Source organism: Centroberyx affinis, unplaced genomic scaffold, assembly GCF_046629955.1.
Source record: "Centroberyx affinis isolate AG114_WGS23_722 - 3 ecotype Tasmania unplaced genomic scaffold, CSIRO-AGI_Caff_v1 ptg003719l_1, whole genome shotgun sequence".
NCBI classification, from domain to species: domain Eukaryota; kingdom Metazoa; phylum Chordata; class Actinopteri; order Beryciformes; family Berycidae; genus Centroberyx; species Centroberyx affinis.
The window spans coordinates 47,116-65,000 of NW_027281603.1; the positions used below are offsets into that span (position 1 = coordinate 47,116).

A 17,885-nucleotide genomic window follows, 5' to 3' on the forward strand; every position below is an offset into this window, starting at 1 on the left:
GGGTGCAGCGTTTCGCTCATATTGCAGAAAGAGACAGAAATTAGAAGTTCCGCAGAGCAGGACAAGCAGACTGCAGGTTTTTTTTTTTTTTTTTTTTCTTTTTTTTTTTTTTGGCTGCAAATTTTGCGGGAGCAGAATAGCGCAGATGAGAGGATAAAACAGGTGATGGATGTTTTTTTTCTTTTCTTTTTTTTTTTTTTTTTTTTTTTTTCTTAAAGGCCTGACAAAAACGAATAAAGGTGCAATAGATGTGTGAGAAAAGAGCGTTCTATAGCTCCCTGTCAAACCGCACAACAATGCGTTTTAGCGGCAGGGTAATGGCGCATCTTTCTATTTTTTTTTACCATCAACGGCAACTTACTGAGTCTTGGTACCGAAAAAGCAGCTCGGACCTCCGGGAATCGCCGCCGATACGAGAGGGGTTTTCTTCCGCGGAGAGAGCACCGTAACGCCGGCTTGGTAGTCTGCGCTGCTCGGGTCCGCGGTCCTCATCCGGAGATCCAGGGATGCTGAGGATGATGCGGGGGGATGATGCGGGGGATGCGGAGGTCGGACCGTCCTTCTTTCTGCACCGACCGACCCGTCTATGTTCTCTCTGCAGAAACGCAGGAAAATAGTCCGAACCCCCCCCAAAAAAAACATCATACCTGTAACCCAAAAAAGAAAGAAAGAAAGAAAAAAAAAAAAAGATCCGAAAAACCTCAAAAAACCAGAGCGGAATCTGGGCGCAGTCGGCGGAGAGATGGATGGAGATGGAGGGATGCATAGAGAGAGAGAGAGAGCGAGAGAGAGAGAGAGAGCTTGGGCGCAGTCTGAGGGAGAGAGAGAGAGAGAGGAGAGAGAGAGAGAGAGAGAGAGGTTGGCCTTCTGACAGAGAGGGAGGAGGGAAAAGGCAGTTTTTACATCCCAGACTTCAGCTTCCAGCTCTGTCCTCCCTCTGCTTTTCATCCCTCTATCCTCTTCTGTGAGGATGGAGAGAGAGAGAGAGAAGAGAGGGAGAGAGAGAGAATGAGGGAGAGAGCGCATAACAAACCATTTGAAAGAGGGATCACTCTTCTAAATTGAAAAATAAAAAAGAAAACACAAATAACAAACCCAAAACAACAAAGATTAGGATGATTTTATCCAAATGAACAGTTTCAAGAAAATACATACAGTATATTCTAAAAATAAAAACAATATATAAAATACAAACAAAATAGGTGTATATATATTCAAAAAACAATGTCTGACTCTTATTGGATCAGTGTAACCAGATAATGCATCGTTTAATTATTTCAGTTCGGTGGAAATTTGTCATTCAGACATTAATAACATATTTGAAATTTCATAAAGTTAAAGTTAGAGTGACCTAATCCAATTTGATGGAGATTTGTCATACAAGTCAAATATGTAAACCTTTCAAAACAGACTATAAGGACCCATGAAGAATGTTCCTTTCTGTCTGGGTGTAAAATGTGTAATTCTGTAGACAGTATTTTGTTGATGCAATGTATTCTGACTTTTCAACCTTGAGGACTGTCAGCAGGGATAAAAGCATCTAAACTCTGTTTACTCACTTGTTTTTAGGTTGACATAAACCTTTACCAAGCAAATTCATAGTATCAAACGGATAGGTTATATAGGGATAGGGTCTTTTAAGGGAATATATATATATTAGGTCGGGGCTGATAATATCGAATTATTTCACGCGATATATCTAAAAAAAATGTCTTTTTAATTCAAGTGGGTTCCCTTTTCCACAATACCCCGCCAAAAAACCCCAGAAAAAAAAGCTGGGGAACAATAAAGTATATCACAATACATTTATTGATTTTTTTTTGTAATCAACATTTTTTTTTTAAATTGTAAAATTTGTTTTAAAAAACAAAAACAAACAAACAATAAATATATTGTGATATACGATAAAATCGTATATTTTGGTGGGACAGTATCGTGATATTAAATTTGGGATATCACCGAAGCCTGACATACGTGTATATATATATATATATATATATATGTGTGTGTGTGTGTATATATATATCTATATATGTGTATATATATACACAGTATATATAGCTACATATATATCTATATACTGTATATATGAATGTTTTACGAAAGTATAATTGATTTTTGTTTCTATTGGTGGTTGTTTGCCTCATGATGATCACTGACTGGAGGTCATATAGTTTACCCTCCTTTTTATTTAAACCCCCCCCCACACACACACACACACACCCTTCTTCTCTGGTGGAATGCACAATTGTGTCTGCCTGTGCGTGCCTGCTGAATAATTGATGATTCTCCCTTTTGTACAGGAGACAATCAGACGTTAAAATGAATATTTTTTTCCAACATGAGCAGCGTTCCTCGTGGGTTCGGCCATATGTTTTGTCATCTGTCCCCCTCCGTCCCTCCCTCCCCCACCCTCCCTCCCCCACTGGGAGCCAGTAGATTGATGGGGGCCGTTCTGTATTGATTTGACTCCACCGTTACAACCGCAGACCCGGAAATAATCATCAGCATTCATGTCAAGCCACCAGCTCATATGCTTTCATCTCAAAGGTTGAATTTGCAGAAGAAGTTATCCACATGTGCAAATTGAATATTGATAATTTTTCGTTTCTAATGCCTAGACACCAGAGGTGCAGACTCGAGCCACATGACTTAGACTCGAGTCAGACTCACAATTTGAATTGCTTGAGACTGACTTGATGCATGAAGAGAAGACTTGAGACTGGACTTGACTTGGGTTCTGGTGACTTGGGACTTGACTCTGACTTGTACTCTGATGACTTGAAAAGGTTTCTAAAGTCTTGACTTGAGATCTTGTGTTTGTGTGAATGACTCAGATTGAAAGTGATGAGATTTGTTCCAGCAGACGACTGAATTTAAATTCTGTTTTCTGAATTTGTATGGACTGATTGAATTTATTGAAGTTGAAACTGATTCTAGAAATCAAACTCATGATGCTCTTACCAAGTTTTTATCCTATTAAAACCATATTGCATTGAAAAGTCCTAGATATTTAGTTTTCTTTAAGATATTAAATTGATACTGGACTCTTGATTTGTTCTGACTTGACTTGCTGTTCTACATTTAGACTTGAGACTTGACATTAATGACTTGGACTTGACTTGGACTCGGTGTTCTACATTTAGACTTGGGACTTGACATTCATGACATGGACTTGACTTTGTAATCTACATTTAGATTTGGGAAGTCCCGGGCCACTGGGCTTTCCTACCAGCACATGAACGCAGTATCATGGTTATGGCAAAAAATAATTAAAATCGTCTAGTGGCAGAAATCCCATTGCAAAAGGATGTTATAGACATACTTTGCTCAACTGTATTACAGTAGGCTACTGGATCATAGGCCTTAGCATCTAACTTGTTAGAGACAGAGACTCTGTGTAGATTTATAGTTAGTTACATTTTCACAATAATACAACTTTTACTTTCTTGTATTAATCAGATAATGCTTAATAAAGAATAGACATAACTTGTAGAATATGATTTTCTGCACAATGTGTTGTAAAAAGAACTGAATAACACTATCATGCAGTCAGTGCTACAGACCCACATTAGACTACAGGTCCCCATTTAATCAGATTATAGTTTAGATACTCCCAGGAACCCATATGTGAAGTAGTATTGAATTATAGAACTGTCTGCATTGTATGTGGCGAGTTAATAATTATCTTTGAGTGAAATGAAACTAGGCTATTTCTCATTTTGCTGGGAACCCCCTACTGCCCCCTCAAGGTCCTCTAGGCCAGTAATTCTCAACCATATTCACATCAAGGACCCCTAATTTAGGGCCATGGACCCCCATTAGATGAGATTTTGTATGTCTGAGAATATTTTTATTGTTAGATATGATTTTGTCCCGAATTCCACAACTATCTGTATTGTAGGTAGAGAGATAACAGTGAAACTATGATCAAAACAGTCATTCTTCTACATTCTCTAATTGTGTTAACTTCTTGTAAATGAAATAATGGTGAAGTTTAACAATTCATCAGTTTGCTGGGGACCCCCTGGAACCCCCTCAAGGACCCCTGGTGGTCCTCGGACCCCACGTTGAGAACCACTGCTCTAGGCTTCTCAACAGCCAACTTTGACATGAGAACCACTGTGTTGGATAATCAGGAGACTCTTACTCAGCAGTTTAGCAGTAATCCCAAACTCCATTCAAAACTCCGGCAAATTAATGTTGCCTTGCTTATTGGTTAACCACACATCACGTACAACATGGTTTAATACCTTTTACGAATCGCTAGAGTCTTCTGGCAAATTCGGCATACATATGATCCACCAAGCAGCAGTTTATTTCAATGAAAATTCAACTTTTAGAATTCCTTCACATCGCTTGCTACCGCCATCCACGGTGCGTTTTAGTGGAAGAACATTACTGGAAATAATAGGTGAACCAGTTCTATAAGTTCCAATATTATTTCAATAAGTTCTGCTTAGTGTCTTAGATGTATGCCGAATCGGAGAGTGTACCTTAACGATTCAGAAAATGTCTTAAATCATGTTCTAAGAGGTGTGTTCCTTTGCCGATAAGCAAGGCAGGATTAAACAGTCGGATTTTTCAATGGAGTTTAGTGACGCGTTCTCTCTACGTATCGAGTTGGGTAACAGGTGGATCCTTTGACATTACACAAGCCCGCTATGTTTGGTTATGTAGCGTTATCTGTTATGTAGCCAAGCTAGCCCTCGGCGTGCAGCAGTAGTGTATCGGTGCTGCTCTGGACTCCATGGTGTACTCGTCCAGGCTCCGTCTGGTTTGGCGTCATTTTATCAACAGTCGGATGGGAGACATGGCCTCTAAAAGCCAGATGCCGACCCCGGAGACAGCGTTGCCCGGCCGGACTAAAAGTATTACAGTCTCCGGTAAGACCACCCTAGCTTTAGCATCTAGCTTCATACGGAGTATTTAATGACACAGCCACGTTACTCCCTCCCGAAATAGTTTGCTGCTTCCTTTGGTGTTTTGGTTATTGTTCGGTAACATTTTCGGCTTTGCCTCCTCATAATAAAATAGGAGTAGTTTAAGTTTTACTGAGAAAGAGGAATGTGTACAAAGTTAGCAACTAGCTGTTAGCACCTGACGTTATTATGATGAACTGCTACTGCGCATGCGTCAAGGCTGTGCGAAAACACTGGCGCCTCTGTTACTCCATGGTTCTGTCTGTCTCTCTCTACCTTTCTCTGTGTGTCTCTACCTGTCTCTCTCTCTCTCGCTCTCTACCTCTCTGTCTGTTTCTACCTGTCTCTCTCCATATCTCTGTCTACCTCTCTGTCTTTCTCTACCTGTCTCTCTATGTCTCTCTCTCTCTCTCTACTTCTGTCTCACAACAGTAAAATGGACCCATCAAAAGTTAACATTATGATTATGATCACTGTTTCTATTATTGATGATATTGTATTGCTCCAGTCTGACTGTGACATCTCTAATAACTACCGCAATTCATTTCAAACACAATTCACTTCAAACACAAAACTATATTATTCCAGAATCTATTTAGATTAAAAAAAAATATATAATTCCTTTAGGGTTGGCAACAGCTTACTATCTGAAAACTGAGTTATGTAAGAATGGAAATATGCACTGTCATGCAGGAAGCAAAGCAAATATACACAAAAGAACAGGATTAGTGAGATTCAGCCGTAGTGATCTGTCATGCGGGTGCGTGTGTGTGTGTGTGTGTGTGTGTGTGTGTGTGTATTGCCTACTGTCCGCGAAGCACAGTGATAACACTCATTAACATCATAATAAGATTAGACTTTAATGATCTTTAATAGATAAATTTGGTCATATCAGTCTTTTTCTTTTAAAGATCCTGTGTGCTAAGAAGATTTCCCTCTAATAATAATAATCATAATAACTTAATAACACTAGTGGTCCTTCCCGAACACATGGGCTCCTATGAGTAAAACCAGGAAGTCTCTACTCTACATATTTTTTCAAGAAAATGTTAGATAGTGGATCTTATATGGAGTTGGGTGGACTGAGAATGACTATTTCTGATATGTTTTTTTTTCAATTGCAAGTTATAGAAAATTCTGCTATAAAATCTGCTAATGTAGACTGTTATAGCACAGTAAGTGTTTTCTTAGCCAGACTGTTCCATGTAACATACTTCCATGTCACTTCATCCTTCTCAGTGCGCTCTAGGCAACCAGCAGTGTACCACAGGCCTGGCAAACGGCCAAGACACACACACACACACACACACACACACACACACACACACACACACACACACACACACCTAAAGGTCATGGATGCTGAGAAGGGTAAAGGAATGAGCAGCTACAGTATGTGTTGGTCAGGATATGACAAAGACAATACAATAGGACATAGTGTTAAAGTCATATTTACAACTAGAGTTAGACTGATATATGATGCAGTTTGATGGATTACATATTGTAGAATTCATCAATTCATCAACCTGAATTGATTGTAATGTGACATTTAGATCAGATTCCACAACAGTATGCTTGTATGCTTGAATATATTTTATTATCCTGGGTTTCAATGGAGAGTTTTAGTGTCCCATGGTCTAAATGCTGTTTCAGAGGCTTTTTCACCCTGGCAAGAATACAATTCTGGGGGAATACCAGTAGTTTTTTGGGATTAGTTGGCATGAAAATGGTTGAATTTAAAGATACTGAATGGGTACAAAATATTGGCACAAAATATCAGCAAAAATTATGGGATGTCAGCAGCTTCAGTATCGGCTTTCCAAAAAAACACATTGGTCGAACTCTAGTATATCTGTTTTTTGGAAAGGATAGGTATAGCTCCATGGTTTTAAATAAAAGAGAGAGAGAGAGAGAGAGAGAGAGAGAGAGAGAGAGCGTTTTCCCAGTGTATTAACAGACAGACAGCGGTGGCAAGTTGGCAGTTGGGGGGCAGTTGGCACCAACCTGCCCCCCTCTTCACAACAAGTGAGGGTGCTGAGTCTTGGCACATGATGAATAGATCTGCACTGGCATTGAAAAGACTCGAGGCACACACACACACACACACACACACACACACACACACACACTGCCCCTCTAGCACTGAAAAGTAAAAGATGGCAGTCATATGTAAGAAGTGTAAAGGTTGTTTTGTGAAAGGAGTGTTAAGCAGATGGACTCTTTGGTGATACTTGGGTCTAGTGATGCTGCCATAGAGAATTCGAGATTCAAGTTTTCGATCAGTACTGAAGCCCAAACCGAGTGATTAATATTTGGGGGGGGGGGGTTTGCTAGGAGGGCGGAGTGGGGGGGGGGTCCGTGGCGGTTGGATGATGGGATGGATGGCAGACATGCTGGAGCGTCGCCAAAAGCTCGTCGGGAATGCTGCCACGTCGAGAGAGGAGAGAGAGCGAGGAAGAACAAGGGAACCAAGAGAGGGAAGGGACAAGGGAAAGGGGGGAAAGCCATGCCTGCAGTGGAGACTTGGCAGGGTTTCCTCTCCTTTGTCTGTCTGGCTTTGGGCTCCGGTGCCAGAGGAAATCAAGAAATGTCGTGGGGCACGGCGGCGGCGGCGGCGGACGGGGACGAGCTCTGCCTCAACGGCGAAAAAAAACAACAACAGCAACACCCTCAAAAGACGAGACCAGAGAGAAAAACTACTTTCACCAACGCTGGACGTGGACTACCTCGGGTTTCTGAAAGGTTGCGGACGAACGCAAACAAACGATTTTCTCTTTTTGGAAGTCCAAAGCTTCGGGAACCTTTGGGACCCGACCAAGTTCCCGAGACGAGCCATGAGGTGACCACGGCATGCTATTCGAACTCAACCGAATTGGGGGTTTTGTCGCAAGATTTTGTCGTAGAGCGTACCGTGTTTTTCCGTTTTTCAGAAAGCCCCAAGCGGTGTCCCTGAACTTGAGAAGGATGGATGTTTGACTTCGAAAGAGTCTGCTAAAGGTAGTCAAGAGGAAGGCCAAGCCAACGCCAAGCAAGAGGTTTGGAACCTCTTTGGCCAAAGATTGGATTATCGTGCCCGAAAGTTTCTGGAGGATACAGCCTATTGGATTTAAGTCCAAAAAAAAAAGGTTGAGTTCAGAGTGGAAACGCGAAGAGAAGTCTGGTATCTTTTCCATTCATGTGAGGAATCGGTGTTCTAGAGATCCAACAGGAGCATCAAACGCTGGCCAGGCCGGGCCAAGAGTCTTAACAAAAGACCAAACCCAGGATTCACTTTTTTCGCCTGCAGTTGGATCGCACAAAGTTTACGTTAGCTTTTTACTTAGTTAATGAAGAATATGCATTTGAGATTCAGTCCTGGGCCAAGGGAAGAATAGAATATGGGTTCAAAGTAGCAAACTATTTGAAACCATATTAGAATTAAACTAAACCTTAATTGAAATTAAATATGGGTTCAAATTAGTTGGTACTTTGACGCAAGTGCTTGAACCATCTATCCAGACATTTCAACAGTCTCAAAATTGGACACGGAACTGGTAAAATACATCAAGCACTCACTATTTTTCAAATGAAGTATCAAGCAAAATGTTTTCAGCTGCTATTTCTTCCCGGTCTGTTGAGATCTGTGGCTTCCCAAAACTGCCTGGACATCACTACAGGCCTGCAAAATAGCCTGAGCGGTTGTTTACCACCGTGCTGAGGGCATTTGTTAAGAATCTGGATGGAAACACAAAACAGACCTGAAACACAAGGTAAGTTGTGTCTGTGCTCCTGGACAAAAAGAGGGGACGTCTGAAAAGAAATTGGAAACACTTTTTTGCAACTGATAAGGCAAAAACAGCTGGATAATGTAATAATCACTATGGTTAGATATATATCAGTTTGCTGATATTCTGGGCAAATGATGTCCTTTTATGATGATGATGATCTGGCCCAGTTAGTGTTGACCACCTCTGATATGATAGTATGATGCAGTTTGATTGATTACTTGATTAAGTACAGTATCAGTCTCAGGAAGTTATTGCATTGTCCAGGAATTATTACGTTAACATTTATTAGATTTTAACCAGATATATTGCATTATCTGATTGTCATGTAAAACCTCATAGATAATGTAATAATCAATTCAATTGTACTAACACGTCCCTCTAAATGAGTAAAAAATGTAATAAAGCCTGTTAATGTAATAAATTGTTGGATAATGAAAGACTGAATTTACATTATCTGGCAGGTATTATATTGCCACTGATAGTGTAATAATTGCTGGACAATGTCATATTTAGTCAAAATGTACTAAAAATGACCCTCTAAATGAGTAATAAAACCTGTTAATATAATAAACTGTCAGATAATGTCGGGCAGTTTCTTATATGATGTTCGAATAATAAAAAAAAACAAGGCAGGCCCCTTTATAATGTCATAATCATATGTTTTTTTTGTGATCAACAATTTTTCTTTTTGAAAATACAGGACACAACAAACACACCAACAACAACAACAGGGCGGCACACTAACAACAATGTTTGAAAAACGGAATAATAGAAAAAAAAGAAACATTTTTTAATCACATTTTAATGAAATAGTGTATTACATTATCACAAACTATTATTGACACAATAATTATTACATTTTGTACTCATTTAGACTAATTATTACCATATCCAGCAGTTATTACATTATCAGATACAAGGCTACTACACACAGCAATTAGTTCTCCTCTGTCAGAGTGTGTGTGTGTGTGTGTGTGTGTGTGTGTGTGTGTGTGTGTGTGTGTGTGTGCATGCGCTTCACAGCTCAGTTGTGTTGTATCCCTTTGCAGAGAGAGAGAAACACACATATACAGTACCTGTGAATAATAATCTCTCTCTCTCTCTCTCTCTCTCTCTCTCTCTCTCTCTCTCTCTCTCTCCCTCTGTGTCCTCTTAGATTTTACCTGGGCATTGCTACTCATAGTTACCTTATGGCTGATATCTTTCTCTGCTGTTAAACACACACACACACACACACACACACACACACACACACACACACACACACGTGGAACCAGAGGCTAATGAAGAAGTTAAAGTCATCCTCCACAGCTTAACAAGTTGGACCCACGCAGATGTGTTTGGACACCCAGCAGCTGGTGTGTGTGTATGTGTGCATGTGTTTGTGAATGTGTTTCTTTCTAAGTAGCAGGTGTAGTGTGTGGGTGTAGAAATCATAATTATTGTGGCTTGCTGTTGTGGAGCCTGTAATATTTTGCCAGGCTCTGTCATGACAGGAAATATTGCCAGTGATTCGTCAAGGTTTCCATCAATATTATGAATGACTGACAATACAGACTGTAAATGACAGATATGTGGGGCCAATTTTTCATCACTGATCCATCTGATTGATTTAGTGTTTAGATAATGTCAGCTTGTTAGCTAGCTAGTCATAGTATCTGGTCAGCTAACCATCACTGTCTTGTTGTTAACACATCTGATTTGCACACTAGCTAACGTTAGGCTAGTAGACTTAAAAGAGTCCTTTAGGTAGATCTACTCTTTTGTAAGATTTGCAGAGTCACTCATAATAATCGTAACAATAAAAACAGTGATGATAATAAAAACATACCCATCGAGCACCAACAAGCACAGATCCTGTACAGACCCATGGCGCGTGTGTTCTATGCACTGAAGCACTGCGACATGGTTAAATTACCTAATCCCACTAACGTTACTTAAATACCACAAGGTAATAACGCTATCTACCGTTAAAGTTTGTAGGGCAGCAGAAGACGTTTTACTGTTTACCAATCCTGTTACAAACACAGGCGAGTTTGGATAAATTGTGGAATGTTAAGTTTCACTTCAATCAAGATCAATTTCTATACACTGACCCACTTTTGATTTTGTGCCTCTGTATTGGAAACACTGCATGTCTCAGTCAAAGACGCCCTCTAAAGGCCATCTGACGATGTGCATCATCTCACAAAGCCACAGATGACTGACTGACTGCCTGCCCTGAATTTGCCTCGTGATGCCCTCGGCTGCGCTGTCGGGTAAAATGATCCATCCATCCATCCATCCATCCATCCATCCATCCATCCATCTTCAACCGCTTATCCGAGGTCGGGTCGCGGAGGTAGCAGTTCCAGCAGGGGGCCCCAAACTTCCCTTTCCCCGGCCACATTAACCAGCTCTGACTGGGGGATCCCAAGGCGTTCCCAGGCCAGCGTGGAGATGTAATCCCTCCACCTGGTCCTCGGTTTGCCCCGTGGCCTCCTCCCAGCTGGACGTGCCTGGAAAACCTCCCCAGGGAGGCGACCAGGAGGCATCCTTACTAGATGCCCGAACCACCTCAACTGGCTCCTTTCTATGCGAAGGAGCAGCGGCTCTACTCTGAGTCCCTCACGGGTGACCGAGCTTCTCACCCTATCCCTAAGGGAGATGCCAGCCACCCTCCTGAGGAAACCCATTTCGGCCGCTCGTATCCGCGATCTTGTCCTTTCAGTCATGACCCATAGTTCATGACCATAGGTGAGGGTCGGGATGAAGATTGCCCGGTAGATCGAGAGCTTTGCCTTCTGGCTCAGCTCTCTTTTCGTCACAACGGTGCGGTAAAGCGAGCGCAGTACCGCTCCCGCTGCTCCGATTCTCCGGCCCATCTCCCGCTCCATGGTCTCTCTCGCTCGAGAACGAGACCCCGAGATACTTGACCTCCCTCACTTGGGGTAAGGACTCATTCCCAACTCGAAGTGGGCAATCCACCGGCTTCCGGAAAAATGATAAACTTGGCAAATAAAGTTTTTGTCATTGAACAAACTGGCAACAAAACAGAGAAAGCTGATTTGTGCTGCGCCCACAATACAGAGCATTGTGGTCAGTGGAGCAGGTAAAAAGCTGCGCTATGCTGCACGCAGGCCCAGTGGAGCTTTGCTGTGACAGTTTGTTCAGGTTAACTGAGCTGACTCTTCTCAAGCTACAACTCTTCATGTTTTGGAGTAGAGACTAGGGCTAAAGACCAGACAGTTTACTGTGTCACAGTAACCTACATTTGGAAACAAATCCACCTTATCACACTATTCACTTTTACTAAGAATGTTACTGAATTGACCTTTCCACACCACGACACTCTTTTTCAGGTACCTCCTGTTTTTAACCAGGATGTTATAGATTTAGCCATTATTTGAACTCATAGTTCTCCAATGGACCTCCATAATGGAGCTAGACGTGGTTGCCGGGAGATTTGTGACACAACTGCAAAGGGAGGGAGGGAGGGAGGGAGAGAAAGAAGAGGGTCCGGTGAGCTCTGGATAGTTCCACCACGCTTGGCTTCACCTGGTGTCCAGACCAGCCCTGCATCAACTCTCTGTCTCTCTGTTTCTACCGTTGAATTATTCACACCATCACTCTCTCTCTCTTTCTCTGGGGCTGGGACCCACCTTCCACCTCTCCTCTGCCTCGTTCTATCTCTCTCTCTCTCTCTCTAGGGTTAGACCGATAAATGGGTTTGCTGATATTTGCCTTTTACTAAGAAGCAGATATCGGCCAGCCAATGTCACTGAAACCAATACTGAAGTATACTTGTGTGGAATCTGATGAAAATGTTGCATTAGAATCAATTCACTTGAATGGCTTACCATAGAAAACGTGAAATATCGATCAATTCTACATAAATACACCATATCCATCATATCAGAGGTGGACCACACTGAATGGAATATATCCCATTTTGAATAAAATGTCAGTTCTGGCCCAATATATCATCAAAGTGATAAATAGTGTGTCTAACTTTAAAATATTACTGCTTTCTATGAACTAGAGTGATCAGGTGAATCCAGGTGAAACCAATTATCCAAAGCTATATGTCAGCTATATGTCAGTCATGTTCTTATACACGTTAAGTGAATATGCAGCTTTATCAGCCTCTGGTTGGTACTCCGCTATCCGTCTGCCTCCGTCGCCGCCGTTACCACGACAACACAGAGGGATTCCATTGAATGAGTGCGTGTGTGTGTGTGTGTGTGTGTGTGTGTGTGATTCCATCAGCAGAGCTCTTTGTTGTTTACACGGAGGCCTGATAACCTTGACAGGAAAAATGACGGGCATTTACCAGAGGGAGAGATAGAGAGAGAGAGAGAGGGAGGGAGGGAGAGAGAGTTACAGACGGAAAGAGAGAGAGAGGTAGAGATTGAGATGGAGAGAGAGCAAGAAGAAACGATTACGGGGATGCAGAGGGAAAGAGAGAACCAAGGAGAGGAAGAGGCCGAAAGATGAAGTACATTGTGACTCAAGCACTCAACGTTAACTGCTGTTTTACACAAACAAGAGATGGGTTGAATTGGGTGAAGATACATTTTCCAATGAAGTACTTGATGTACACTTGATTTGCTGCACCTTTAAATGTCTTTAATATGTTTTTGCTAGGAGTTGCTTGGAGCAATCCTGTCCAACAGTTTATCTAGCATGCTACACTTTTTCTTTTTGGTGTGTTTATTATACAGTTGAAATGAATTGGGTTTAATTCTCAATTTAAACCTGCAAAATATGGCGATATCAGACCTTATACCCAATCCTGAAGCTAATGTGTGCTATGTGGAGATTTCATTGAGACTATTGAGAGATATTGAGATTGCAATATCCATACAGCAGCCAGCTGTGTTGCTGTTTTCACCTCTTTCTAAAGCTTGTTGTCAAATTCCGCACCGAAATTCTCGTTATGGCGGAATCCATGAAGCGAGCGAGTAAACCTGTTAAACTAGTAAACTTGTTAAACTAGTAAACCTGTTAAACTAGTAAACCTGTTAAACTAGTAAACTTGTTAAACTAGTAAACTTGTTAAACTAGTAAACTTGTTAAACTAGTAAACTTGCCACCTACCTCTTCACTTGTCATTGTGGGACATGTAACCTTCAGCAGGAGAAAAAATCTGGTGAGACTGGTAACCGCCAAGACTTCTTCGCAGGTATGTTTAGTTTAGCTTTTAGCCTTTATGTGCGGTCCTAGGTTAGGCTAGGTTTGTTTTTAGGGGCCTCTGTAGTCCAGTAGCTTTGCTGTGCTTTATTTACAGATGTGCTGCGGTTTCTGTCGCCCTCTAGTAGTCGCTTATTGCAGCTTTAAAGTTCTCTATTTGCATTTGTAATGATGTGGAAATCTAGCTTAATATTTGGTACATCTGTACAGCTAGCAAAGCCCAGCAGGCTGTCAGTAGGCAAGGCAAGGCAGCTTTATTTGTATAGCACATTTCATACACTGAGGCAATTCAAAGTGCTTTACAGAGTAATAAAAAATACAGTAAAGGTAAAAAATTTACAATTAAAAAGTGCAAAAGTACAGAAAAAGACAGCGCAAGAGGATTAGAAAAGTGAAAAGTGCATTAAAATCACAGCACATTTAAAAGAAAATAATAAAGATATAAATAAATAAATATTACAGTGCAGATGAGTGTTGCCCTAGATTTCTTAAAAAGCCCTGGGAAACAGAAACGTTTTAAGCCCTGATTTGAAAGATTGTAAAGTGAGGAGCTAACAGTAGGCTAAAAGTAGGAGCTAACAGTAGCTAACAAAAGCAGAAGAAGATATTAGGAACTCAAAATGTTGGAAGATCATCGGTGGAAGGAATTCCAGACTGGAAGCGTTCCCGTTTCTCAGTTATGTCGTAAATCACCTCCTCACTGCTACATTAAAGAGGCTTCCCAGTCTTTTCCCAGTGTCTTCCCAATCCCTTCCCAACCTCTTCCCATTGTCATCCCCGTCTATTCCCAGTCTCTTCCCATTCTCTTCCTACTCTCTTCCTGCTCTCTTCCCATCCTTTTCCCAGTCTTTTTCTTGTCTCTTACCACTTTCTTCCCACTGTCCTCCCAGTCTCTTCCTGGTCTTTCTCCAGTCTCTTCCTTCTCTTCTCCTTTCTTCAGAAAATAATCTGCTTGGAGGTATCCATGTTGGCGATGAAGTTTATACGGCTAAAGGAAGTCAAGTCACAACAGCAAAGAGTTTTCCCAGTCTTTTCCCATTCTCTTCCTGGTCTCTTCCCACTGTCTTCCCAGTATTTTCACATTCTTTTCCCATTTTCTTCCCTGTCTCTTCACATTCTTTTCCCATTCTCTTGCCAGTCTCTTCACATTCTTTTCCCATTCTCTTGCCAGTCTCTTCCCAGTCTTTTCACGGTCACTTTTCCTGCTTTCTTCACAGTCTCCTCCAAGTCTTTTCTCAGTATTTTCCCATTCTCTTCACTGTCTATTCCCGGTCTCTTCCCAGTCTCTTCTCCGTCTTTTTGCTCTCCAGTGTATTGGGCAGTGGTCGAATGTAATCTAGAGTCATCAGTTTAACCTTTATGAAGCGAACAATTAGAGAGAGAAAATGAAATAACTTCTTCATCAACCTTAGGTCTGGCCGAGGTCAGAAGCCTGTTCATATGATTCATTATGCTGTTATAATGACATTAATGAAATTAGTCTTATTTCCGGATATATGGGACTGATATTGGCCTTGTATCAAATATCGGATATCAGCCAGTTAATGTCATCCACCTCTGATATCATAGATATGATGCAGTTTGATTGATTACGTGACATTTTGATCAGATTCCACACATGTAGTCATGGTTTTTATGGGTATTACATTAATTTACCTTAGGATTGGGAGAATTGCATTATTAAATATGCATGAAAATGCATTATTACTATTGGCTACAGTGGAGATTTTTAGTATCCCATAGTATGTTTTAGAGGCTTTTCCACCCTGGCAAGAATAAAATCCTGGGTGAAACACTGAATACTTGGATTTCTTTGGCATGAAAATGGTCCAAAAAGTATTGAAAATCTGCAATTTCAATCCTAAAAAATATGAGTATTTTCAAAAACACATCAGCCAAACGTTTGCGATCCAAGACAGAAGAAAGATTTTGGCAGCAAATGTTTCCTCTCCTTTCTTTGCGAGCATTTATGTAGCTTTAGAAAACTGGCTCTTGTTTCAGCTGATGGTTTCAGTGATATTCTAATAACTGAAATTGCCTTTGTTTAAATTATATATCAGTTGAGCAGCACAATAATACATATCACAAGTGTATTCCTTTGAAGCGACGTTGTTCCCATTGCCACCAATAGACAATTAACTGTTTTCTCTCAACACCATTAGCTGGATTTAGGCACTGTGAAACATTTCGGCTGCCATCAAAACCCTCTCAGATCTCTCTCGTTTCTCACTCCTTGCCACCCCCCCCACCCCCCCCACCCCCCCACCCCCCCAACTCGCTCGTTTTCACACAATTTCTATAATTTGATCGAATTTTGCATAATTCCACAATTGTAGCAGCTGAACAGAGAATTGCTTTGGATTCAATTAGGGTTCTGCTTTTTCCACCGCTTGGGGGGGGGGGGGGGGGGGAGTCCGGAGTCCGGAGTCGGGGCCAAGACAGAATAGATTAGATTCGGGACCGGGAGCAGACGGAAAAACGGTGGAAATACATCTTCACATCTTCCTCCAATTAGCGCGGGGTGGCCTCGGTTTGACATGTCTGAAAACACTCGGGCGAAAAAGTCGATGTGGGTGGACCCCGCGGATTTCAAAGGACTCGGCGGTTTCTGTCGTGCAAAGCCGTCTAAATCAAGCGCACCCCTTTTTTTTAGTGAAGTATTTGGAGCTGAATGTGACCCTGGTCACATTCAGCACAGTTCTGGTGGAGGAGGAGCATGTCCTCCTCCTCCACCAGAACTGGGTCTAAAGCCAAACTAAAGCCACCCCTTGTCGGGTGGCTTTAGTTTTCTCTCTCTCGTCTCGTCTTCTTCCTCTTCCTCTCTTCCTCTTCTTCTTTCTACCCTCCCATCCTCTATACTTTACTCCTTTTTCTCCTCCTACTCGCTGCTCCGTCTTTCCTCCTCGGAGATTCTCGGCAAATTAGACTTTGTGTCATGAAGATACCCGCCTGATCGAGAATGTAGGGTTAGGAGCTGATTCTAATGAGACATTTTGATTGGATTCCACAAAAGTAGCCTACGCATGAACATGTTTTATTATTGTTATTGTTCCGTGTTTCAACGCAGAATTTTAGCGTCCCGTGGTCTAAATGCTGTTTCAGAGACGTTCCCCGCCCTGACAAGAACAAAATTCTCGGGGAAACACAGAATACTTTGAATTATTTGGCATTTTGCGGCATGAAGATGATCAGATCAGTCTTCAAGAACCGTTACTGGTCTAATCCTCGTACAGACTCCTCTATTGCCAATTGATACCATACAATAGTGATTCAACCGGGCCTTAAATGTAATCATTTTGGGGGCCAACGGGGGCAAATGCACTACAATGGCCCCAAGCAATTGCATTAGGGGGAACGTTGCCTGATATCAGACAGAATTGTCAACTCGTTACACTCCATTTCCATCTTCAGTCTGACATTGCCTCCACTCTAACCGATTTCCGTGGGGGAGGGGGATTCGATTTTCCCTAACCAATCACTAGAGACCAACGTATCCGCCTGAATCTAACCGATCATTTTTCAACCGAGAAACCGCTGTTTCATGTCACGATGCCAGTTAACTCGGTGGAGTGGGCGGATTCAAAGGTCTGGACCCAGGCAAGGAGGAACGGGCTGCAACTTCAAAAGTCAAAAACACATACCAAAACCCAAATCTAGTCGAGAGAGAGAGAGGGGGAGAGAGAGAGAGAGAGGGAGAGAGAGAGGGAGAGAGAGAGAGAGAGAGAGAGACAGAGAGAGACACTCTTTTTGCCATGGTGCAGCTGAGGGCATCAAGAGGCACATTCAGGTCAGGCAGCAAGTCAGTCAGTCATTAATGCTTCGTGAGATGGCCCCTAGAGGGAGTCTTTGTCTAAGAGATGCAGTAGACCATCTCTCTCTCTCTCTCTCTCTCTCTCTCTCTCTCTCTCTCTCTCTCTCTCTGCAGTGCTTTTCTGTCACAGGGCCTTCTCTCACTCTCACTCAAACAAATCTCAAAATAAAAAAGTGCTCCAGGTTACTGGACAGAGCTTTTTTGTACAAATAA

The 17,885-nt window shown here is 41.8% G+C and overlaps 1 protein-coding gene across 1 annotated transcript in view; it reads left to right on the forward strand.

Annotated features, from left to right (window-relative positions):
- Window positions 1–4,694: 4,694 nt before the first annotated feature.
- The window catches only part of msraa (methionine sulfoxide reductase Aa), a gene marked incomplete at its 3' end in the record, with an annotated part of 46,674 nt that continues 33,483 nt past the window's right edge, over window positions 4,695–17,885 (forward strand). The window contains exon 1 of the mRNA XM_071540774.1: window positions 4,695–4,886. Within this exon, the coding sequence (XP_071396875.1) occupies window positions 4,751–4,886 (136 nt within the window). The remainder of the gene's footprint in view (window positions 4,887–17,885) is intronic.